The 25,395-nt window shown below is 31.1% G+C and overlaps 2 protein-coding genes and 1 long non-coding RNA gene across 5 annotated transcripts in view; 1 reads left to right on the plus strand and 2 right to left on the minus strand.

The window, feature by feature from the left end:
• Nucleotides 1-34: 34 nt before the first annotated feature.
• LOC122522958 (cytochrome b-c1 complex subunit 8) lies at nucleotides 35-890 on the minus strand. The gene is made up of 3 exons (XM_043644420.1): nucleotides 784-890; nucleotides 439-604; nucleotides 35-259 (listed from the first exon to the last, which is right to left on the minus strand). The coding sequence occupies exons 2-3, from the start codon at nucleotides 590-592 to the stop codon at nucleotides 165-167; spliced, it is 249 nt and encodes an 82-aa protein (XP_043500355.1). The 5' UTR covers nucleotides 593-604; nucleotides 784-890; the 3' UTR covers nucleotides 35-164.
• A 464-nt stretch (nucleotides 891-1,354) lies between these two features.
• Nucleotides 1,355-25,395, plus strand: part of LOC122522959 (plastin-2) — a 33,630-nt gene continuing 9,589 nt past the window's right edge. Inside the window, exons 1-15 of one of the 3 annotated variants that reach the window (XM_043644421.1) lie at nucleotides 1,355-2,105; nucleotides 5,399-5,615; nucleotides 5,693-5,853; nucleotides 5,946-6,314; nucleotides 6,394-6,672; nucleotides 6,741-7,233; nucleotides 7,315-7,442; nucleotides 7,535-7,729; nucleotides 8,935-9,389; nucleotides 9,496-9,757; nucleotides 9,851-11,107; nucleotides 11,188-11,272; nucleotides 11,368-11,768; nucleotides 11,999-12,119; nucleotides 12,207-12,349. In XM_043644421.1, the coding sequence (XP_043500356.1) occupies nucleotides 1,863-2,105; nucleotides 5,399-5,615; nucleotides 5,693-5,853; nucleotides 5,946-6,314; nucleotides 6,394-6,672; nucleotides 6,741-7,233; nucleotides 7,315-7,442; nucleotides 7,535-7,729; nucleotides 8,935-9,389; nucleotides 9,496-9,757; nucleotides 9,851-11,107; nucleotides 11,188-11,272; nucleotides 11,368-11,768; nucleotides 11,999-12,119; nucleotides 12,207-12,349 (4,809 nt within the window). In that variant the 5' untranslated portion in view covers nucleotides 1,355-1,862. Of the gene's footprint in view, nucleotides 2,106-5,398; nucleotides 5,616-5,692; nucleotides 5,854-5,945; nucleotides 6,315-6,393; nucleotides 6,673-6,740; nucleotides 7,234-7,314; nucleotides 7,443-7,534; nucleotides 7,730-8,934; nucleotides 9,390-9,495; nucleotides 9,758-9,850; nucleotides 11,108-11,187; nucleotides 11,273-11,367; nucleotides 11,769-11,998; nucleotides 12,120-12,206; nucleotides 12,350-19,206; nucleotides 19,597-25,395 lie in introns of those variants that run through there. The other 2 variants (XM_043644422.1, XM_043644423.1) reach the window with 2 other exon arrangements.
• LOC122522964 lies at nucleotides 17,802-18,694 on the minus strand. Its single transcript, XR_006305219.1, has 2 exons — nucleotides 18,604-18,694; nucleotides 17,802-18,501 (listed from the first exon to the last, which is right to left on the minus strand). It is a non-coding gene; the product is annotated as an uncharacterized LOC122522964 (long non-coding RNA).

The following is a 25,395-nucleotide window of genomic DNA, read 5'->3' on the forward strand; positions in this document are numbered from 1 at the left end:
AACTATTAACATGATAATGGATTTATATTCACAATTTAAATAAGAATTAGTTAATTTATTTAAGTATACGCTCATGGAACTTTCATCTAATCATTGTACACACATGTAACAACTTTGATGAGAATTTATACTACTTATCAATTTGGATTTAACTTATAAGTAATTTAAACGTCATCCTTGTACAGGTCAGGATTTTTACGGCTTAGTTTATGATCCAAGTCTTTGGCCCATAAATATACCATATAATTAAGGCCTAATACTGAAAAAGAAAGTTTTTAATAATATAAAGATAATGTATTATTCTTATTGTACTGAATGTTACTTTAATTATATTTTTTTATCAGTTTTTAATTATTTCTTATGATATTTAATTATTAATTATATTAATCTTATTAAACAATAATATATCATCTAGTATATAGAGATAAGTTGACGTACCTGGTGCATAATGGAATACACTGCTTCGAAAACGTCTGATGGTATTTGGGACACCCTCAGATATCACACCCTTAAAAGCCTTTTGTTCGTGAGGGCTGAGACGGAAATAAACGATCCCTCTTAATTTGTACAAATTTCCAAAATGCAAACCCATTTTAGAAAATGTCTGAAGAAAAAATTAAAATGAACAATTTACCATAACCAAATAATTATGATATAGTATTATACGTTTATTTCATATGAAATTTGTTATTTATTTGATATATATGTGTTATATCGTGATTATATATTTTGTTAAAACATTTAATAACTTAAAAATCATTTTAGTATTACATAAACACTTACCTGATGAACCTACTAGCGAAGCACAGCACTGCACTATCTTAATATACTATTGACTTCACTCTAATCGACTTTTTGGATTCGAGAGGCACTATATTCAAATCAAGTTAGGGTTTCAAATTTGTATGTGATTTCTAATTGTAAATATAATATGAAGAAACGCTATATATCCGCATATATTATTTATTTTACATTAATAAATGTTTATTAATCAATTTTGTGATAATTTAGGATAAACATTCAATTTATTAAAATATCTAATACAATAATACAGTAGAAAGTTTATAACGAGCCAACTTCAAGGGAATATTTTATGGAACCAATAGAGAAAAACAAAAAACAAAATCAGCCAATGTTATATTGTCATACTTATCATTGATCCAATTACAATCGACGAATACTTTCCGAAGCACACTGAGCAATAAGAAGCTTGGTAAGAAAAAACATGGTCGACCGGGATTTGTCCAAGATCAGGAAGGAAAGACGAATTAGTTACATACATAGGTACATAAAGATGGCGCAGCAGTAGGTTACGTACAGGAGGGTCGACGTTGTGCGTAGCGGAGTGGGGGTAGCGGAGATGGGAAAAACGCGAAGCAGGCCAGTCGCTCGTGTGCGAAGCTACTTGTCGGATGTCGAATATAGTTTCCGCCCATGTGTCCATTTATTGGTTTTTCGCGTTCATTACCAAGTATACACGATCGTGTAATCATTGTAGAGAGAAGATGGTGCTTCGTAAGAATGTTTATCATAGGAACGCTTGTTTCGTGCGATTTTGTAAAATCGTTTAGGAAGTAACGTGTACGCAAGCGCACGTTGGTTTGCGACGAAAAAGAATCGGGCAGGCATAGGGAAAGAGAGAGAGATAGAGAAGTGAGAGAAGAGAGAGAAGAGAAAGAGCAAAAGTGAAGAATTGGCATCGGTGACTCGGGCGCGTCTTTAACGTGCCTCAGGACCGACCGTCTATCGGTCATTGTTGTTACTGTTGTCTCATCCTTTCTCTCTTTGTTTTATTGAATTTACTAGAACGGCAAGACTGAAGAAAGATAGTGCGATCGAAAGAGGGAAGGAAGTAAGGAGTCATGGTATCAAGGCACCACGACGCTACTTCCGACTTTGCTTCCGAGGATCGTTTTGGTGCATATTGTTGTCGTAGCCAGGACATGGCCTGCGATCGTGCTGACTCGGACTTCGAGTTCTCAATACCACCCGAAGCTCCTGTATTCGAGCCGAGCACCGAGGAGTTCCTCGACCCTCTTGGATATATCGCTAAAATAAGACCGATCGCTGAGAAATCTGGCATCTGTAAAATCAAACCTCCGCCCGTGAGTAATGTCACGTACAATCTTACATTTTTACGTTTCCATTTTTTTTTGTTTTCTTCTTCCATTTTTTCAACTTATACCTATCCTACGCGAGAATGAAATATTCGTGTGCCGTTCTATCGATATTTTTCTTTCTTTTTTTTTTTCTTTCCTTTTCTTGCACCTTTCTGATCGCATTTACGACCTCGATTCGATCCTAGACTTGAAGTACGTATTGCTATGAAAATAACAAGTTCATTTTGATATCCTATATTCATCTTTCCAACACGTAACGCATCGCCGTACGTTTTTTACATCGCATAGAACACAACATGTCACGAGAAAATGTTTAGAGACACGAGACAAGAATGAAGAAGCGTGTTATCATCTACAGTGATTTTCTACATTTTATTCTTTTCATTTTCCTTCAAATATTAAACCAAATGATCATTTCCTCGTGTCGTAATATCGTTTACTCGATTGTCTAACAGGGACATTCTTTTTTTTACATGTTTTTCTGTATATTCTGTTACGACGAACAAGCCAAGCAGCCATCAAAATCCTTGTGATTATCTTACAAATCGTCGATTTTGGACTACGAAAAAATTGATGCGTCACATTTCAAATTGTAGCAAGAATTGTTAAAATTTTTTCTTACATATTATTAATAGAGAAGGATAATTAATTAATAATAAAATTTAAAAGTTTATTGAATGAAATAACATTTCATAATACATATTTTTTTACCTTTTAACTTTCTAATGTAATAACGGTCTTATAAAAAAAAAAACAGAAGATAATACGCCATGTTTAATGATTTAAACCTTTGGGAAAAACTTGATAGTTTCTTTTGGAAATAAGATGATTGACAAAAATGCAGAAAGTTATTTGTGTTAAGTAAGAGATCAAACGAAAAAGAAATAAAAAGAACGAAAACTCGTGAGAAAAAAGATGTGCCTTGTTTGAGGTCTCTTTCTCTTACACGCATACTCAACAAATAAACTCTTTCGCTCATTTTAGTAGAGACACGTACGCATACATAGTCACGTCCTTTCTTCTCACCTTTCGTTTATCTTTACTCGTTACTCTTTTACTATTAGATTTAGTTCCTAATATTTTGAAGGCGGACGCGTTTATCTTTTTCTTTACCAATTAATTTATTTGTAATTTTATGTGTGAATGTCGAGCAAAACAAGTCTCTTTCGTTTAAATATTATACTATCATCTACGCCAAAAATCATTTCTACCACCATTTTGTATCTATCGAGTTAATTATGAGGAAAAGTTCAAGAAAAATGTGCTCTACCGAACGAATACACATTATTACAAGACGTTTTGATTGTTGGACATTTATTATTAACAAAAATAAATATGTAATGTGTGTATATACATATATATAAATAAAGGTGTAACATTGAGGTATTTGCGTGCATGGTGCATCATGGCGACCATTAGAAATTAAAGAAGACAAGTTTTAGTTGAAACGATATTGTTCTCCTTTTCGTTTTGCTTTGATTATTAATCGGTTTGCATATAAAAATTTTAATGCCACCTGCGTTCGTAAAACAAATCGGATATTTACAATATATCAATCTCTAGTTCCCATGTTACACGTAGAAGAGCCTAGAAGAAATCTTATCGTCTATTTTCTACAACAAATTCGATAAGGCTTCTTCTTTGGTTTCTCCATGATGATGTCTATCGTAATTTTTTGAATCGATATTCTTGTCATTTATATTGCATTGATTGTGTACATAAATGAACTATATATATATATATATATATGAATGATTCTTATTGATATATTTTTGTGATGGATATTATTGACAAAAAATTATTTTGTATAATAAAAAAGAGAAAACATTTGAAAAAGATATTATGAACAATAACGCGTAAATAAAGATGCTTCTGTTACAAGAGAAATTTGTCGCATATAAATTTATTTCATGCATATTCCGCGTGTCGGCCGATTCAGTAGTCGTGCCATATTTCTTTGTTGAAATTACACGCTCTCGTTACAAGGTAAACTTATTTGGCCGATGGTTAAGAAATTTAGTAAAGTATTTGCGTGATATAAGCATCTCGTAATCGATTATATTATCATCCTTTTTAAAAACGTTACTTCCTCGAATTTATTAGACATTCGCACGGTGGATGATATGTTTCTAGAGATGGCGTTTAACAAATGCCACCATTTCGTTGGAAATTTTACTCGAACGAGTGACGTCGTTGTGCAGGGCGTCGTTAGTTTACATAGTGGTTTATCGTCTGCCCTTTAAAATGCACTTTTGGATTCCGTTGTTGATAATATTATTTCAATTCTTGTTTATTTCAAACAAACAAATTAAAGTTTTATGCGTCTTACTATTAGGTGCTTACATATATTCTATGAATAAATAATTGTTGTAAATTGTTTTGGATTATTAATTATTTTTCACCTACGAATTTTTTTTCTTCTTTTCTAGTTTCGTCTTTCCTTAGAGAAAAAGTAAATGAATAATGCATAGAAGTTTGAAGCATCTCGATATATAAAAGCTGTTGTGGAAGGGTTTTATTGATTAATTTGGTTTCTCGCTAATTCGTTGTTCTATCATACAAGACAAGTATTGTCTTACCTTATGGCATTATTTGAAATTTACACGTTATTGGAAACATTGATTTGCAAAAGCTGATTTTATCAAACGTATAAAATCTATTAAGAAAATTTTCAACTTCTACTTTTACTAATCACATATATATATATGATTAGTTATATATATATTATATTTATCTATCTAGCATATATATCATATATATGATAACAATATCATATTTTATGAAATTACGTTTCATTTACCTATGTTTTTTTCTTCCTTGATCAGAATATATTTTTAGTACTATTGTGTCTTTGTTTTGTTTTAATTAATTAAAATAAGAAATGTCAATGCAATTGTTTATTTATATATTAAAAATTATCTCAATGTAATTCGTATTTTGTTCTTAGCGATAATGTCTTACGCCATACGTTATTACTGTGGAGTAGAAATGAAGCACCAGGGCCGTCTATAGTGCTTTCGTGAAAGGGGCGTTCTTTGTAATCCCTCTCAACGTTACCCTGAATAAACCATAACCATTTCCTGATCGACATAATGACCGTCTAGAGAAATCATGTGGATTTATATATAGTTCAATCGATCGAATTATAATTTGAAATCATTTATTCCTTATTTTCTACATTTTTCATCACATTTATCAATCTTTTCCTTCCATCACCTATCACAACCTTTTAGTTCTTACTGATAACTGAAATTTGTTTTTCTTTTTCTTTTTTCTAGAATTGGCAACCACCGTTTGCAGTTGACGTCGACAAATTCAAATTTGTCCCGCGAATACAAAGATTAAATGAATTGGAAGCAAAAACTAGGATAAAACTTAATTTCTTAGATCAAATTGCTAAGTTTTGGGAACTACAAGGTTCTTCGTTAAAAATACCTCTTGTCGAGCGCAAAGCTTTGGATTTGTATTCCTTGCATAAGATTGTCACAGACGAAGGTACCATTTTTTGCTCTTATTTTTCTTATTTTATTGTTCACTGTATTATGTTAATATTTCTTTCATCTTTGATATAGGAGGCATAGAAACTGTAACTAAGGAGAGAAGATGGGCGAAAATTGCCAACAAATTAGGTTATCCCTCTGGAAGAAGCGTTGGAAGTATTTTAAAAAATCACTATGAAAGAATTTTATACCCATTTGACGTATTTAAACAAGGAAAAGCATTGACCGATATTGTAAGCTTTTTTTTTATAATACTTGAATAGTACGTTACTTCAAATATTTTTATACATACAAATCATTTGCATTGTTGTATTTTAATTTACAGAAAATAGAACCAGATTCTGACGAAAAAACCGAAAAAAGAGACCGTGATTACAAGCCGCACGGAATAATTTCAAGACAACAGATCAAACCACCGGCTGAAAAGTTTTCGCGTCGTTCTAAGAGATTTTCTGGCCAGGAAGAAAAACAAGAAGTTGGTATTAAACAAGAAGACTGTAAAGAAGAATATGACTCTGATCATGACTGCAAGGAGGGTATTGTTAGAGGCAGATATGTAGATAATGATAAAAGTAAGGAGCTTAAGAAATTACAATTTTATGGAGCCGGTCCAAAAATGGCTGGTTTCAATACCAAAGAACCAAAGAAATCCAACAAAACTAGAGGAGTTAAGCTAACATACGAGTTTGATCCAGTAAGTGAACTTATTGTTTTTCAACAATGCACAGTACTATTTTTAACAAAGTATTTATTAAACATATTACCTTGTTTAGCTTGCGAAATACATTTGTCACAATTGTGGGAGAGGGGACAACGAGGAGAACATGCTTCTATGCGATGGCTGCGACGATAGCTATCACACATTTTGCTTGATGCCACCTTTAACAGAAATACCTAAGGGAGATTGGAGGTGCCCAAAATGTGTTGCAGAGGAGGTTTCTAAACCGATGGAAGCTTTTGGTTTCGAGCAAGCGCAGAGAGAGTACACTCTTCAACAGTTTGGCGAAATGGCGGATCAATTCAAAAGCGATTATTTTAACATGCCAGTACATGTATGTTTAAAATATTTATTGTTCCTTTATTAGCACATTTATAATTAAATATTGTTTATCTTTTATAGATGGTTCCCACTACGTTGGTAGAAAAAGAATTCTGGAGAATAGTTTCCTCCATCGACGAAGATGTGACAGTAGAATATGGCGCGGATTTGCATACCATGGATCATGGCTCTGGATTTCCAACAAAAACGAGTGTTAATTTATTTATGTGCGATCAAGAATATGCAGAGTCTTCATGGAATTTAAACAATCTACCTGTTTTACGTAGTAGTGTATTAGGTCATATTAATGCAGACATCAGTGGCATGAAAGTCCCATGGATGTACGTTGGCATGTGTTTCGCAACATTCTGTTGGCATAATGAAGATCATTGGAGTTACTCCATTAATTATTTACATTGGGGAGAGCCAAAGACATGGTATGGGGTGCCTGGCTCTCAAGCAGAAAAATTTGAACACTCTATGAAATCTGCTGCTCCTGAATTGTTTCACAGTCAACCTGATTTGTTACATCAATTGGTAACAATTATGAATCCAAATATCTTAACGAGCGAAGGTAAATTATATGAATGATTTTGTTGCTTTGATACTTTTATTGGAACATTTAATCATAAAAAGTATTTATTTTATTTGATAGGAGTACCAGTTTTTAGAACTGATCAACACGCTGGCGAATTTGTTGTTACATTTCCAAGAGCGTATCATGCGGGTTTTAATCAAGGCTACAACTTTGCGGAAGCTGTCAATTTTGCACCAGCAGATTGGGTATGCATCATTTAATAATTTGTACTCGTTTAAAATACTACTTTATATTATATTATTTAAATAATTGTATTTGATTCTTATGTTTTCATTAGCTTAAAATGGGAAGGGAATGCATCTCGCATTACTCAAATTTAAGGCGGTTTTGTGTATTCTCTCACGACGAATTGGTATGCAAAATGTCTTTAGATCCAGACTCATTGGATATTGGAATTGCTACTGCTACTTACCATGACATGTTACAAATGGTAGATGATGAGAAAAAATTGAGGAAAAATCTATTGGAGTGGGTGAGTCAAATAACTTTTACATAAACGTCACGGTTAATGTTTAATGATTCAATTCTATTTCAATATCAGGATGTATATATACATTATTATTATTTTTAAATTATATATAAAGAAAAAAGTGCATTGTAATATGTTAACTCATTACATTCATTTTCATCAATTATTCATATATAATTTATTCACAGAAACAATTTATATTTACAAGTATAATACATTTATTAACAAGAAAATAGTTTGGATAGAAAGAGGATATTAAATAAAATGAGACCAAGTAGCATGCTATTTTTAAAAATATCATCATTTTTGTAAGATCATAAAAGCTGTTTGATTCGCTTTTACAATTTCTCTTCTTTTATATTATTTTCGCATTCGACACAATTCGAAGTTAGGATGGTGCAATATGCTGTCTGTTTTATCCAGAATTAAGTGAATTTAAGTTAAACGGTTAATAGGTTTATTGTAGGAGGATGGCTTATGTATTCGGATCAAGTAGTATTTCAAATGCCAAGAGAGCGCTCGCGTCAGTCGGGGGGCTAGGGGGTGGGTCGGTTGGTTGGTTGGGTGCGGTGCGGGTTGGGGGGTTCTGTTCGGCGGCGTTCGCTCACCCACTCAGCCAGTTTCTAACAAACGCGTGTACGAATACACGCGGATAAGGTGGTGTGCGTGCTCGCGCGTTGATACTGCCACCATTCGAGATCGCATCAAAATCCTACACCGTCCACGTTATAATTGATATTAATCCTATTGCGTATTAGAATAATAGTTATTAATTTCTAACGTGATTATTAACATTAAAGTAATTTTTCTATGGTTCTTTTTCAATTATATTAAAGTTTTTCTTCCCTTTTTATTTTTTGTGCCTATAATTCTTGATTATGTAACTTTCATTGGTGAGTAGAGGTTATGGTTTCAGTGTTTTGCCACGGTACATTGTGCACGCAATTTTTATTATCTATTATTTTATTGCAAGTCGGTTAAGTTCGTTAATCCACGTTTGACACATTTCCAAGTTTTTGGAAATTACGCGATCATGTATTTCTTTGATATTTTACCATAAATATTACTACAGATGGATACATATGTTTTCTTCGTGTTCAATGTTATTAAGATTTATTCTTTATTTTTCTACAGTTAAATACGTTCTACTAGTTTCCTGAATATTTGATAGATATTTAAAACCAACAAAATTCTTTCCTTCTTTATAGGGTGTTACAGAGGCAGAACGGGAAGCTTTTGAGTTATTACCAGATGATGAAAGACAGTGTGAAGCTTGTAAAACAACTTGTTTTTTAAGTGCAGTTACATGTTCGTGTCACAATTCCCAGTTAGTTTGTTTAAGACATTTTACGGATCTTTGTGATTGCCCGCCGGAGAAACATACTTTACGCTATCGTTACACATTAGACGAATTGCCCATCATGTTACAAAAGTTAAAATTGAAAGCGGAGTCTTTCGACTCTTGGGTAACTAAAGTTAAAGAAGCCATGGATCCAAAGAAACCCAAAGTTGAACTTAGCGAGTTGAAAGAACTTTTGAATGAAGCTGAAAACAAGAAGTTTCCTGATAGTGAATTGTTAACAGCTTTGACAACGGCTGTACAAGATGCAGAAAAGTGTGCAAGCGTCGCGCAACAACTATTGAACAATAAACAACGTACAAGGTCAGTGTTTACATTTATTAAATGCATAGTATATTTGCTGTACAGTTTATAAAATGTCTTTTTTGGATTATTCTTGTTATTTTATCTTTTCCTTTTCCTTATTAAGGACCAGGCAATCCGTCGAAACTAAATACAAATTAACTGTGGAAGAATTGACATTATTTTATAAAGAAATAAGAAGCTTACGTTGCGAATTAGAAGAATCAAATGGTGTAAAGTTTATATTGAATCAGGTATTATCATTTCAAAGCGATGCTGAATACTTGGAGTCTGCGGAAAATGATTGTAATATTTCTAAACTAGAAATGTGTATAGAATTTGGGGATTCCATATGTATTGAGTTACCGCAACTTGTACGCTTAAAACAGGTAACTAAATTTGGATTTTTTTATGAAGTTAATTTAAAAGTATATCTTTACTTATAAATTGTATTCTTTATTTGTGTGTGTTTGTGTGTGCAGAAATTAGCACAAATGCAATGGTTAGAAGAAATAAAATCCCTTCAAGAAGATCCAAAATCTATAAGTCGTGAGGATTTAGAAAGATTAATAGAAAAAGGAACGACGATACCTCCGCATTTTAAAATCGAAAATACTTTGTCCGAATTACGAACGTTGATGACTGCGATCGATAAGTGGGAAGAAAAAGCGAAAATGTATTTGAATGCAAGAAACAGGCCAACTATTTCAGCGGTTGAAGAATTCATTCACGAAGCCGACGAAGTCGAAGCTTATCTCCCAAGTTTAGATACGTTACAAGATATATTAGGACGAGCAAAGAATTGGTCAAACATGGTAGAAGAGATTCAAACTAGAGAAAACTTTCCATATTACGATACGGTAGATGAAATAATTAGGAAAGGTAGGAGTATTCCATTACAATTGGATGCACTTTCAATGTTAGAATCGACGTTTTCTCTAGCTAAAACTTGGAAAGAAAGAACAGTAAGGACATTCCTAAGAAAAAATTCCCATTATACGTTGATGGAAGCTTTGTCCCCACGTGTCGGAGTTGGCGTTCAAGCTATGAAGACTAAGAAAAATAAAGGTGAAGAATCCGTCGGTGCTATGTTCGTTTGTGATACAAAACTCGATGATTCGAATAATTCGGCAACCGTGGTAGCTGCTTTCAAATTAGCTGAACAACGTGAGATGGATGCAATGAGAAAATTAAGGGACAAAAATATATCTAAAGCTGAAGAAGATGATTCTAAATATTGTGTATGTCGTAGAATAAGATATGGACTTATGCTTCAGTGTGAGCTATGTAAAGATTGGTTCCATTCTAATTGTGTGCCATTACCTAAAACAACCTACAAAGGCAAAGTGCCGATCTCGAGAGAAGTTAAATTCCTTTGTCCATGTTGTTTACGTTCAAGAAGACCACGTTTGGAAACTATTTTAGCCCTTTTAGTGAGTCTTCAAAAGATCACCATACGTTTACCCGAAGGTGAAGCGTTGCAGTGTCTAACAGAACGAGCAATGAATTGGCAGGATCGTGCTAGACAAGCTTTAGCGACAGAAGAAATTTCTTTGGCATTGAAAACTTTATCTGCGTTATCTCAACAATTAGTTGAAGCTGCTGCCAGAGAAAAAACAGAAAAAATTATTAGCAGCGAATTGAAAAAAGCAGCTAATAATCCAGAATTGCATCAAAGAGTACAAGCTATCGCACCTCTTAGCGGTGTTCATTCGGACGATAGTGTGCTTAGCGCAGCTGTGAGTACATTGTTCTTTTCTATTTCTTTATTTTTGTTTTGTTTTCCTTTTCTATCTATTTAATGTAAATAATTGTTTAGGATGACGATGACGACGTCGTTACGATTGATGACGATGAACCAACATGTAGTACCTTTAATAGTAATGAACATGCCTACTCTTACAGTAAGTCTTTTTCTTTTTTATTTATGTATGAGTTTATAAAAAATAAATATTCTATGAATTATTTCCTACGTGATTTGTTGTATTATTAATTTTAGTTTCTAAACATCAACGTAAATCTCAATCAAGTGATTCCTCAGAAACAGCCGTAATCTTGTCGCACAATGCCAGGCAACAGTTAGAAGAATTAATGATGGAAGGAGATTTATTAGAAGTTGCATTAGACGAAACACAGCATATTTGGCGTATTTTAAGTCATACCAATAGTCCAAGTACTATTAGAAAGTACGCGGCACTCGAAGAAATTCAAACTAATTGCAATCAAGAATCTAAGGATGCTAAAAAACGTGGTAGGAAAAGAAAATCCGAAGAATTTGAATTATTAAAGAAACTTGGAAAGCAAAAAGTCGATGACAAAAGTTCGGTTAAACGTAAGGGATTTATAAAAGAGAAAAAATCAGCTTGTTCACCTGTGCCAATAAAACGTGGCCCACGGAAGGTATTTATAGATACAAATATTTTATATATACGTATATATATCTATCTTGAATTAAAGTTTCTATTTTTTTGTTGCGAAAATTCAATTAATCGATTATTTAGATATTTTTTGTTTAGAAATATATTCCAATCAAAGTTTCAATTCGAGAAGATAATTTAAGGATAGTGTCATATGTAAATACAATTTTGTGAACATTAGCTAGCTCGATTTCAGTATAATTTTTGTACTAGATGAAACGAAAAGAAGGAGAGGAAGGTCCAAAGAAAAGAGGAGGGAATAGAAAAAAGACCAAACAGGACACCTCGGACGAGGAAGAAGATTGTGCTGCAGTTAATTGCTTACATCCCAGTGGTAAGAATATATCGATAATTTATTTATTTAATATTATTATATTGCTAACTGTTTTCTATCTTAACACAAATGAAAACAAAATTGTAGGTAGGGAAGTAGATTGGGTCCAATGCGATGGGGGATGCGAAGGTTGGTTTCACATGCATTGCGTTGGCCTCGATAGAACAGAAATCGCCGAAGAAGACGATTACATTTGCAGTAATTGCAAAGAAACAGATCAAAATTCCACGGTAAGTTAATTACAAAGAGACGACAGACTTTTTTTTTCAAATCTATGGTGTAGTCAAACTTCACTTTGCTTCTTTGCAGTTTTATTTTCATTAATGTTTCTTGTCCTCAAATGGTGTTTTATTTTTTACATTATATTTTTATTTATTAATTTTTTCAATTTGATTGATCGAATAATTTATTTATTGATTTGTTTTTATCAGATCAATTGAAATGGCTTCAAGAAATTTAAGTTAAACGAATCAAATTTATATATATCTTTGTGCTTTCGTATCGAATCATTATGTTATATCATTATGTTAATGCACATTTTCGCTTCCCCTCCCCTTTCTTTTTCTTTTTTTTCTTCTAGATTATAGTCAGTTGATCATTGCTCTAGAGCGAATCGTTCGTTTTTTCTGTTTCTTTTTTTATGTGTGCGTCACAAACGCATTGTGTAGTCGAGAGGGCCAGATTCCCTGGCTGAATCTTTAGGATTGGATGCACTTCTTTCCCTTTCTCAATCTCAGGCATACCATGGGACCGATACCGAAGCTAATATCCACGAAACTTCATCCTTCGTCAAGACCTACTAGCGTGTTTTCAATCGTTGACAAAGCTCAAGAGAATCATACGATGATTTATTATTATTATTATTAATTATTATATTATTATTATTATTATTATTATTATTATTATTATTATTATTATTATTATTATTATTATTATTACGATTATTATTATCATAATATCATTATACTATTATTATTATTATTATTATTGTATTAATCGATTATCAAATGATGTCCTTTGTGATTATAATCTATCGATATATATATCACACACAGACACACATATATACAGATACACACATACATTGCAGGTTACTGTACATTATCTGGATATAAGCTGCGAGTGGTGAAGAGATAAAAGAGACAGAATCATATAATTGCACGCTAGTCGTTATATATATATATATATATATATATACATATATATATATATATATAATTTGTTGGTGTAATATATTACACCAACAACTGTGATTATTTTATTAATTATTTTTTTGTTTCTTTTCTTTTTTTTTAAATTTTTGTTAGGTGTAAATCAGGGTTGAGCTTTTATCTTTAATTTCTTTTTAAATATTGAAGATTCGTCACAGTAGATAATTATTTTTATTATTAGATTATATCACATTCGATATATCAATAGTTATATTCTGTTAATTTTTTGTTTTTGCTTATTTTTTCTTGATTTCTTCTCATTTTTTGTAGATATCCATTACGAGCGGAACGTTTCTGATAAAAATGAAAAATATGTACTCTTTCAGTGTTTGTTATAGTATAAGAAAATTATAGATTTGTTTGTTCCTTTATATATTCTTTAAAGATACAAGTTGCCAGTGAGAGCAATGACGGATTTCAGCATAGGACAATAGAAATGATATCATTTATATTAAGTTAATTTAATTAATTTTAATTTAATATCTTACATTTAATCGGCGTATCATTTATATATTTTAGATTTTGCAACTAGGTATAATTGTATTTTGGCAGCGTATATATTTCACATTTCATCATTAATATTAATAAATCAATCGAGAGAAAAAAATATATATATATACATTTAATAACAAAATTCGTTTTTTATGTTTGAAGTGCCGTTTTAGATTATCAGATACATATAAGACATTTGAAGACAAAAAAAATTAATGTGAATAAATGATTTTCTTGTTTTTTTAATTTAAGACTTGTGTTATATATATTATTGTATGGTTTTTATGTTAAATAATAGGTATTTGTTTTGTTTAGTTCACGCAGTGTCGAACAGGAATTAATCTTGGTAAAAAGCAAGGAGAGAAAAGAAACAAAAGTATAGCAAGTCGGTCGTGTAATCGATCGTATAGTCGATCGTAATGTAAACGCAACGAATTAATCGAGATACATATAATAATAATAATACTTGCATTTTTTTAGTCATCATTACGACGATATACTTACAAATACTTACATAAATCTATTCGAGATTGTGTCTCGTGAACTCATACCTCCTCGCTATTAATGCAGCGGTAAAAACAATACAAAATCGTACAGAAAATTCAATGATATATATATATATATATATGTATATAGGACGATTATTTGAGAAAGCATGACAACGACTCAACAAAAATCTGGATCAACGTTTATTACCGATGATTTAACGAAGTACAATCTGTAGTGTTCCTCGATGACTATCTTGTAAACAAGAAAACAAAAAACAGTGAAGTTAAACGAAGAAAATATGTGAACGGCTGAAAAGTGCGATAAATAATTAGAAAATTATATGTAAGTCTCTTATAGTAATGTTTTTCCATCTATGAATACACTCATATATATATATATATATATATTATATGTATATGTATGTATGTATGTATGTACGTGAGTATGTATATATATGAGATGGTGATTGTGAAAGTATTATATTATTAATTATCTCTTAGAATGATTTTTTCTACTTTGTGTCTACTAGTGTATTTAATTGAAAAAAATACCTAAAATTATTCTTTTACATAATTCGAAAATTGTCATATATTATATTATTTAAATCATTTTCATAATTACCGACTCGTATATATGAATATGTTCTAATGAAATATATATATATATATATATTGTTTGGAAATAACAGCAACAACTACAACAACAATAACAACAACAACACTTTTCTCTGATGAAAAAAATTCCGTCGAATTTTATATCGGCTTTTAAAATAATACGAGGTGCACAAAGTTATTGCTAATTTTCTTTTTGCACCTGATTATATTGTACAGATAGACTGAAAGAGAGAGAAAGAGAAAGAGTGTACGTATGAAAGAGAAAAAAAGAACATATGAGTGATGTGTGCACGTATGTGCGTGATTTATTAAGATAGAATTATATATATATATAGAAATAATTATATGTTAGGTTGATGATAATTATCCATAGAATATAAATATACACACACAGTTTGTATAAAAGAGACAAAATTTACATGCAACATTGAAGATAAGCATGTATGTTTACTCTGCCTTCTACGAAATAGCTATTAATCGAGATATTATGGTTTCGTATTACCTCTCTTACACCCCCAACCAACATCCTTCCAAACCCCGCAACCCTTAGTTACTTAGTTCTTTTTTTTCTGTTTTTTATTATTTTCTTTAATCTTTTTTTGTAAAATTTTATTTCTTGTGAATTTTTCAAACTATATTACGCGACGTCTTATTTATTTTTCTTAGATACTTAATTACGATACTTGGTTACTTACATAACTATTATTATTACTATTATCGTTATGTATGTTTTTTTATTTTGCTAAAAAATAAGTTTTGAAACATCTGAAAATACGAATTTAGACTTATAATGTTAATTATTAATGTATATGAATTTTGCTATCTGAAATTTATGAATTATTATAGGATAACTATTCTTTATATTTTTCTTTTTCTTTTAATTATTAATATTAATAAAAAAACATTTATTTACTTTAACGAGAAATGATTTTTCGATCGATCGATCGTGCGTGTACGTTTAAAGAGTAACTCTTATTTTCTAATCATTTTCTTATAGTCTGGTTATACTCGTAAACGGAATACAGTTTACAATGTATAAATAAAAGAAGAAAAAAAAGAAAAGAAAAGAAAGAAAAAAAAATGAAAATATATTATATAAAATAAACACTATAGAGAAATACTTTTATCTTAGATTGTAAGTACTCGCGTAAATGCGTTCGATGAGAATCGACGCATAAAACTTTGTACAATGACGTAATTGTTAAGGAAAAGAAAAAAGGTATCAACTAAAACTACAACTATAACAACTGGAATTATTACAACTACAATTACGACACTATAACTACTGCAATGGAAGAAATAGAAAATAGATTTTAAATTTCAGTTTTCACATGGACTTAACTCTTAAGAGTGTCACTTATTATTATTATTATGATTAATATTATTATTATTATTATTACTATTATTATTGTTAGTCGATTAGTATAGCGGCGCTAAACACAGTGTGTTTTAAATATCTACATATGAAGCATAAGTAAATCGTTGACGACGTTATACGAATGATATAAAAAAGATATAATTATATAAAAGATATAATTTATGTTCGATACAATTTTCCAGTGAAATATATATAAAAGGAAAGAGAGAGAGAGAGATAGAAATAGATAGATAGATATATAGATCTTCGTTCGTCGTCTACGATCAACGTATGCTGCGATTCATTTAAAACAGGCTGTGAAATAATGAATACAAATAAATAAAATAAAAAGGAAAATGAAGAAGAGTAATACTCAAAACATTTGCGTACATATATATTTTTGTACAGATACGAGAGATTTAGCCTAAACGATGATCTATTTGTATAAATCTACATAGATCATCGTGGGAAATAATGTTGGATTTTAAGCACTGTGGATTTCTAACTATAGCGATTTATATTATTATGAATGAAATCGGTGTTTAAAATTTTAAATTACATTTGGTGATCTATGAAAAATTTCGTATTAACACACATTAAATATTAAGTGTATTATACATATTTTAATTATATTTTTTATTTTTTTGGTTTTTGTGTATATAAACGAGGCAAGTGTCTGTGCCTTTTCGAAAAAGTTAGTAGAAATGATCTAATGATTCAATCGAAGTCGAACTTTGTCGACACGCGCACAAAACCGATTTTTATTCTAACTTGAAAGTTTAGGGATCTTAGACGATTGATAGAAAAGATATTATTAATTAGAATCATTTATTATTTTTTTCTTTTAATTATAATTCTTGATAACATTCTTATTATCAGGGATATTTTTTTAGTTGAAAATCATTCTTGTTACTATTAACTGTTATTAGAAGTATTATTATTTGCATTAGTCATGGTTTCCCTTTCAGAAAATTTCCCATAAAGCATGAACTAATCGTAGATACGACTACTAATAACTTAATACATACATATTTATGAGACGAGAAATAATTGTAAGTTAATTGTTAGGTAGGTCGTTTAAAGATATCATTTATTTATTAAGTATTATATCGCATTGATTTTTCTGACGAAAAATGAAGAAGAATAATAATTTAGAAAAGGAAAACACATAAACATATATGTATGAAGAAATGCATTAAAGTAAATGTGTGCACGTTCGTACCAAAGAATACACATTTCTATTACTTTCATGTTTCCTCATAGAAATATTGCGATAATGAGAGTGAAAATAAATATTTAAATATTATTCACAAAAAGAGAGAGAAAGAGAAAATTGTTATAGTCAATAATCGTTTTATTTATTACTACCAATATCGTATTTTTTTTAAATTAATTTTTTATCATTAATTATTTAAATGGCATTAATAGACAATAATTTAAAAGAAAAATAATTCATAAAAATATTGAAAATTGTGCATAGAATTTAAAATGGAATTTTTAAAAAAGTATATTTTTTTTCTTTTCGGAAGAAATGAAAAATCACACAAAAATTTTGAAGGAAGATCAATGACCCCGAAGATGCAAGTGGAATTTCCGAAAAAAAGAAACGTAAGACTTTGAGATAATATAAATAAGATACTATAATCTTTATGATACTAATATATGTATATATAAGTATATAACACTTTTTGCATTTTGAACGCATCAACACAAAATTACAAACGCGTAAAACAACATGGTAGAATCCAGTTTTGATGTAAATTATTGAAGCAGGGGTCAACGACCCTTGAAGATTGCGACCTGGAATTTTTATAAAACTCACTTCTCAAGTTCTGTGAAATGATATTATTTCTACGATATATATATAGAAAATTGTCAATTTATGGAAAACAAAGAGTTAGAATTGAGTTTTGATGCGTAAATCATTTTCATTTAACGATATAAATTGAGTGACGCATATCAGAGTGTAAATGAATAGGAATTGAATCTCACGGCTGAGTCAGCTTCGGATTTTTTCTGATTTACATATGTAGCTAGTACATGCATGCATATATATATATATATATATATATATATATATATATATATGCATATATATACATGGATTTATGTACGACATTTGTCATTGCTTCGTAATAGAAAAATGAATCATCCTTGTGGGGATTTCGTTTGAAGCGAGATCTTCGAATCATCGTCCGCAATGAGTCGCAATCGTTTTTCTACAATGCAATTTGCATTTATAACTAATCGATTAACATATTTCTTTATCATATCGGTCGAATGTTTTTTCATCGTACAAACATTTTATCTTTAATACTTACCGAAAAAATCCATATTTTTAAATGAAAAAGAATAATAGTAGAAATCTTTCAGTCAAGTCTTTCATTTTGGGAGGTCGTTGACCCACTTTATGGCGGATTTGTAACAAATAACTTCGCTCGATCGTGAGTCAAAGAAAAAAACTGTAAAAAACCGTGTGACACGTTTATAAAGACATTCCTTTCTTTTTTCTCCACGATTCTGACATCTCTTTTTTTCCCATTTCAAATCAACCCAACAAGAAGATCTGTATAAACAATCGTAGAAACGTTCGGATTTTCAAATCGAAATTTTTTCTATTTAGGCGGGAAATTTGAACGAAGTATAGGGAACGAAGTGAAAAAGAACTAAAAAGTAAAAAGATTGGTAGATTTGTTAGGACTTTGTCAGGAACGGTTAGCATTTGGAGATAGTAACAAAAAGTTTGGAAGGTGATAGAGGAAACGTCTGGCACAAGTTGGAATAGAATTTTTCTGACGGTTATTTGATATGTGAAAAATGGCCCTGGGGGCCATTAGGGAGGAACTTCGGAAATATTCGGTAAATTTCGAGGGAGTTCGGATGAGTGGCGCGCGCCGGTCGTCGCAACGACAGCGGCAGCGGCATTCTCAGTCTTCGTCGCGACTCCGTTTCGGTAGGATTAGTTTCAAGGTCCTTTTGTTTATATTTCGATATATACGTATATATATATGTATATATATATATATTATATAAAATCGTATGTTTGTATCTAGATTAAAGGTATTAGTTAGATCCTTCGTATAATTATTACGTGAAAGGATACATAGTCGTGTCATTCTCGTTACTATTGTCAGACACGACGAACAGATATATCATAGAAAAAGGTTGAAGGGAGAAAGTAGAAGGAAAGAGAGGGATACATATATCGAGCTAATAGAGAAGAGAAAGGAAAGGCGGAAGGATTATACATATATTCGGGCAACATGGCCACCGCGATCGACGACCGACAGGAACTCCTTGAACAATTTCAAGCTGTAAGTCATTCATCTAACCATTTACTTGTTTCTTTTTTTCCTTCCCTTTTCTTTATCCTATGTTACAATTTTTATTTTTGTATATTTTCAACACAGGATAAGGTATTTACATAGTTACATTAATATACAAAGTCGACGGGATAAAACGGCGTGGCTCGGCGGTGTTCTATCGATCGCCGGTTTTATCAGCGTGTTCTTATGAAAACCCACCCTCGTGGAACTATCACGTTGGGTGTTACACCCGCCCCAATGTCTTCTCTCTTTATTTTTTTTTCTATCTACATACTTTCGTTTGAAATTTTTAATCAAATGACTGTGCGCTCTGTATAATCTATTTGTTATTCTTTTTTTTCCTTTCTTTTAATTATTATCGTTAATATATTAATTTTTTATTTAACATTTTCATTTGTGTGTAGATTATTGTAATAATTGCTATTTTAAATTACGTTATAACGAGTTATGTTTAATTTAAATTCATAAGAACTTTTAAATCTAATATTTATTTACGACTATGCGCATGCATTTAATTCTCGAAGGAAGGACGATAAGTAATTCTATACCGTGTTATTAGGTGTACAAATAAGTTTCCGCCGTTTTAATGTAGATAGCGCGGCGCGGAGTTTCCGTTAAATTTCGCAGATGATATCCTGCTTAAAAATTAGTTTGGACGTTTAAGAACAACATAACCTATTAATATTATTGATTTCATATTGGTAAAATATAATTTTTTTTAGTTGAAAATGTCCAAATTTGAGCCAAATAAGCGTCATTTGCGGGAAATATTAGTTTACTTCTTTAATATAAAGAAATCTGCTGCTGAGGCGCATCGATTGCTCGTAGAAGCATATGGTGAGACTGCTTTGAGTGAGAGAACGTGTCGTGAGTGGTTTCAAAAGTTTCAAAACGGTGATTTCGACGTAGAAGACAAAGATCGCAGTGGAAGGCCAAAAATTTACGAGGATGCAGAATTGGAGGAAATATTGGAGGAAGATTCATCTCAAACACAAAAAGAACTTGCTGTAACATTAGAAGTCACTCAGCAAGCAGTCTCACATCGTTTAAAATCATTAGGAATAATTAATAAACAAGGAAATTGGGTTCCGTACGAATTAAAGCCGAGAGATATTGAACGCCGATTATGCTTAAGTGAAATACTGCTTGCTAGACATAAAAAAAAGGGTTTTTCACATCGTATCATCACTGGTGACGAGAAATGGATACATTATGATAATCCAAAAAGAAGAAAATCATGGGGATTACCAAGCCAAGCGTCAACATCAACAGCAAAACCGAATATTCACGGAAAAAAACTCATGCTGTGTATTTGGTGGGATCAGCTGGGTGTAGTGTATTATGAGTTGCTTAATCCGAGCGAAACAATCACCGGAGCCCTCTATCGAACACAATTAATGCGATTGAGCCGAGCTCTGAAGGAAAAACGCCCTCAATACTATTCTAGACACGAAAAAATTATTCTCCTGCATGACAATGCTCGTCCACATGTAGCGGCTCCCGTGAAAAAGTATTTGGAAACACTTGATTGGGAAGTGTTACCCCACCCGCCGTATTCACCAGACATTGCACCGTCCGATTATCACCTATTTCGGTCCATGGCACATGCTCTGTCGGAGCAGCGGTTCAAATCATATGAAGATACCAAAAATTGGGTTGATTCGTGGATAGCCTCAAAAGACAAGGAGTTCTTCCGACGTGGGATCCGAATGTTGCCTGAGAGATGGGAAAAAGTCATTGCAAGTGATGGACAGTATTTTAAATAACCTTAAAATTACCATTCTTCTAGAATAAATACTTAATTTTTAATAAAAAACGGCGGAAACTTATTTGTACACCTAATAGTAGCATACGTTTGCAGTTAAGAATATATCGCGAATGCGATACAATATATAAGTGCCTTTTCGTTAAACCATATCTTATATTCGTATCCTTGGAATTACCGATACAGGGAGAGTGAGTGGACAACTTCAAACGTTTCCTTTCTATATGCGTATATACATATGACGCTTGATTCTTGTAGTAGAATTATGCAGTAGTCGGTACCAACGAAGTTTATTATGTCCAATCGAATATGCAACGATAATTCGATCTATTGATCATCTATTTTGAAATAATATTATTTTTTAATATATTGACAAATTTGATTTACATCAGGATGAGTCTATTTAATAATAAAACATTCGAATATAAAATATCGTTTTATTTATGCACCTGTACGAGGCATGTTTGATGTTACATTTAAAAATCTTTCGCAGTTTTAATTTATTTTTACTTTTAACGTCGCATATATCGTTATACATATTTTCTTTCGAGATCACTGATCATGAATATTTGATCGATCGATCAATCGTTTCTCTTCTCTTTCTTTCTTTCTTTCTTTCTTTCTTTTTTTTTTTTTGTTTATTAAATACGTTCGATAAAATATAATGCAATCGTTTTAATTAGAGCTAAAGTACTTCGTTTGTTCGAGCTACGTGCTGTTTTTTCGATTAAGTGTTCCTATTGTTTGTTCTATATAATATGCATGAACGATATTTTACTAGTGTGTATGCGTGGGTGCCTGTACGTGTTTAATTAGGTATTTATAATCTGCATAAAGAGAGAAAATTATTTCCGATTTTATTATTGATATGGTTTGACTTTCGTGCTTTTAGCTTCAATAATTTTACTCGCGTTTAGTTTCATTACGAACCAATATTAATGTATTATTTTTCTATAATAACTATTATTCAATACACACAATAAAAGTTTTAATGTTTTTTTTAATCGTAATTAAAAAATAAATTTGTTATTTCATTCGTTCGTTGTCGAATGTAAGAGGTAAATTTAACAATGAAGATAGTTTTTACTCAATGATACTTTAGTTTACGATCCGAGAATCCCATCTAAAACAATGACCTTGCGCAAGAGTATGTACTTAGAAGGGAGATGACGAAATTACTCCCTTCCGCCGGCATTGTCGAGAAAGTCTTCTCAATTATCTTATTGATCGTGTTACCGGTGTGAACGCAACCCCTTCCGACATCCGTCAAATGTTAGACTTGGAACGTAATAGTAAAAATCTTTTATGTGCTACAGGGTTGATCACAAGTTGTAACGTGGATTTTTCAAATCAATTACCTTTGCCTTTTCTTTTTTTTTCTTTTTTTTTTAACATATTTTTCTTTTTATTACTATTATGCAGATGCCTAAAAAATCTCGATAAGGAGTAATCGATCTTTAAAATGATTTATGAACTTTTAAACAAGCCGGTATGGAAAATATTCCTAGCATAAGTTAACTCTTAAAGGGAAGTTATTTCGTGTAAACACTATGGTACAGGAATGATCCTTTTCCCTGTTTCTTCTTATGGGTACTTACTACTAACTCATTGTTATAATGTTCGTTCATGCGAATCTTTTAGTAAAAGAACAGAAAACAACAAAAATTATATATACTCGAAGTTAATATAATTTCAGTTTTAGATTTTCTTTTATACGCTTTGAGTAGGGTGAAGTTATTTTTAGTGCACTCTTTAAAACGTGCCATGGGACCCCCTAAGCGTTCGAACTTTGCGTTGGCACGTGCCATTCTTTTCTTTCTTCGAAATCGTACCGTTGGTCGGTTGTTCATCTCGAAGTTGGGGGCACGAGAGTATTTATGCACTTTCGTTGCGTGCTATGTTTAACCATAACCCCTTAAAAGATTATCCTCAATGAAATTTTCATCTAACAAAGTAAGATAGGAAACATACGTTAAATGTTATTTTGTTCTTTTTTTTTTTTTTTTTTAATATTATTGGATTCATATTTTGATCTAATATTTCATCCATGATTGCATTTTTGAATTGCAAACATAGGAAGTTTATATATTTTATTTATTAGTCCTCCCCGAGGAAAAAGTTTTACGTTACAAGCAGTTTGTTCTTAATTCACCGTGAGATATCGAACAGAACTGTTTTCATAGCTTTACGAGCGTGAAATTAATACAGCTAATAATAAGAAACGTTTTTCATAATAGAAAAGGATCGTTTTATGGCTGGTAATATTTTAAAATAATATTATGGAATGATTTATTTCAGATAATAAAATAAAAAAAAGAAGCATTACTATCATCACACATTATATTATTATTTTTTATTTTTATTATATTCTTTATAAAGATATTTAAAACGAAAACAAAAAAAAGAGAACAAATTTTTAAGAATAATCTCTGTAGAAGCTTTCTAAAAAAGAAAACAAAAAAAGGAAAGCGATACCGTAACAACGATACTGTTCTCCATTGCGCGAACGTGTTGTGACACATTTATTATGCAATTGTAGGTACGTTACTGGAATAGTAAATTGAGTACGTGATCGACCACGAAAAATAATATGCTTGCGCAAATTTTCTCTTTATCTACATAATAATGTAGATATTTTTTGTTCAACTCGATCACAGGTTCCGATTATTATCCTATTTTAAATTTTTTCTTTAACTTCCTCGTGTTAATGTATTTCGAACAAATTTTTATAGAAGGAAGTTCAGTCTCTTTCTCAGACCGACAATACCTACTTTCCTTTATCTTATTCTCACGTATACTATATAAACAGATATATAGCATTATGATTAAGACTTAGGCTAATGCAAGTACGTATGCACATGCACTGTACTACGCTTTGTCAGTTTGCTGCTGCTTCCCACGCTTGAAATTCTTATTACGTTCCTGTACTTGTAATTAATTCTTCCTATCTACGTTCTTATATACGTATATGCTTTAATTGATTTTTTTTTGTTTTTGTTTTTTTTGTTTTTCTTAATTGAGAATATCTTACATAGTGAGACCTAAAGTTCCTGGATGATTTAAAAAAATCAATTAATACTTTTGAGACTCGTTAAAACACTTAATTAGACTTGTTTAATAATTGACTAAAAGTAATTGATTTGGAAAATTATTCAAGAAATTTTGGTTGATTTTGTAATTAGAATGGCAACAGGAAATGCGTTATATCAAACTGGCCAACCGATAATTTTGTTCTACGAAATCAGCCTACCGAGACCATCGAATCTTTCTTTTCCTTTTTCTTCTTCTTCTTTGAAATCGTTGACCAAGTAGACTTTCTACGAGAGCAACAAATGGAATTAAGTGCTGAGAATCCTCTCTCGATGGAACTCCTGTAGAAATATATAAGGTATCTCGAGATTGATGAGTCAGAACGGATACGTCTTCTTATGGTATCATGCTTGATAATTTTGCCTCGAGTTACACATTCATTACTCTCGTTCCTTACATTAGATTATTTTGATACATGTTAGTTATGTTCTCAGATCATATTTTTTGATATATTAAATTTCATGCATAACGCATATTCAATTATTTTTTCAAAATTATTTAAAAAAAGGTTTGAATGAACTGTTACAATGTTCAATTGGTTCTGATGTAACAGTTACTTTTGGACTTTTTAAATTTTCTATTCTATAAAAAAACAATTATAAATCTATTATGTATAATAATATTTGATGTATAATTAATTATATATAAAATATAATTATATTTATAAAAGTTGTGTGTGTGTGTGTGTGTTATAGTTTCATTGGAAAGTCCTGATTATGGAATTTATCTGCATTCAAAGATGTTTTATATATCTATAGATAAATTTAATATCGCGTTGAATAATTTCCTGTCTATTTAAAAGTAGAATAGAATAGGTATGATAATTTTTAACTTCTATTTTCTAGGAAAAGTTTTATCATGCGCCAAGGAAATGAATAATAAATCGAATAGAACAAAAATAGAGAACATACGAGATACTACGTATCTCATAG

The sequence above is a fragment of the Polistes fuscatus genome, unplaced genomic scaffold, assembly GCF_010416935.1.
Source record: "Polistes fuscatus isolate 324 unplaced genomic scaffold, CU_Pfus_HIC Scaffold6, whole genome shotgun sequence".
NCBI classification, from domain to species: domain Eukaryota; kingdom Metazoa; phylum Arthropoda; class Insecta; order Hymenoptera; family Vespidae; genus Polistes; species Polistes fuscatus.

Excerpts from the sequence above, each read along its gene's own strand:
- LOC122522958 (XM_043644420.1), bottom strand. The coding sequence starts at position 592 with ATGGGTTTGCATTTTGGAAATTTGTACAAATTAAGAGGGATCGTTTAT. Across the intron at positions 260-438 it reads TGTATTCCATTATGCACCAG|TATTAGGCCTTAATTATATG; the intron begins GTACGTCAACTT and ends TTTCTTTTTCAG.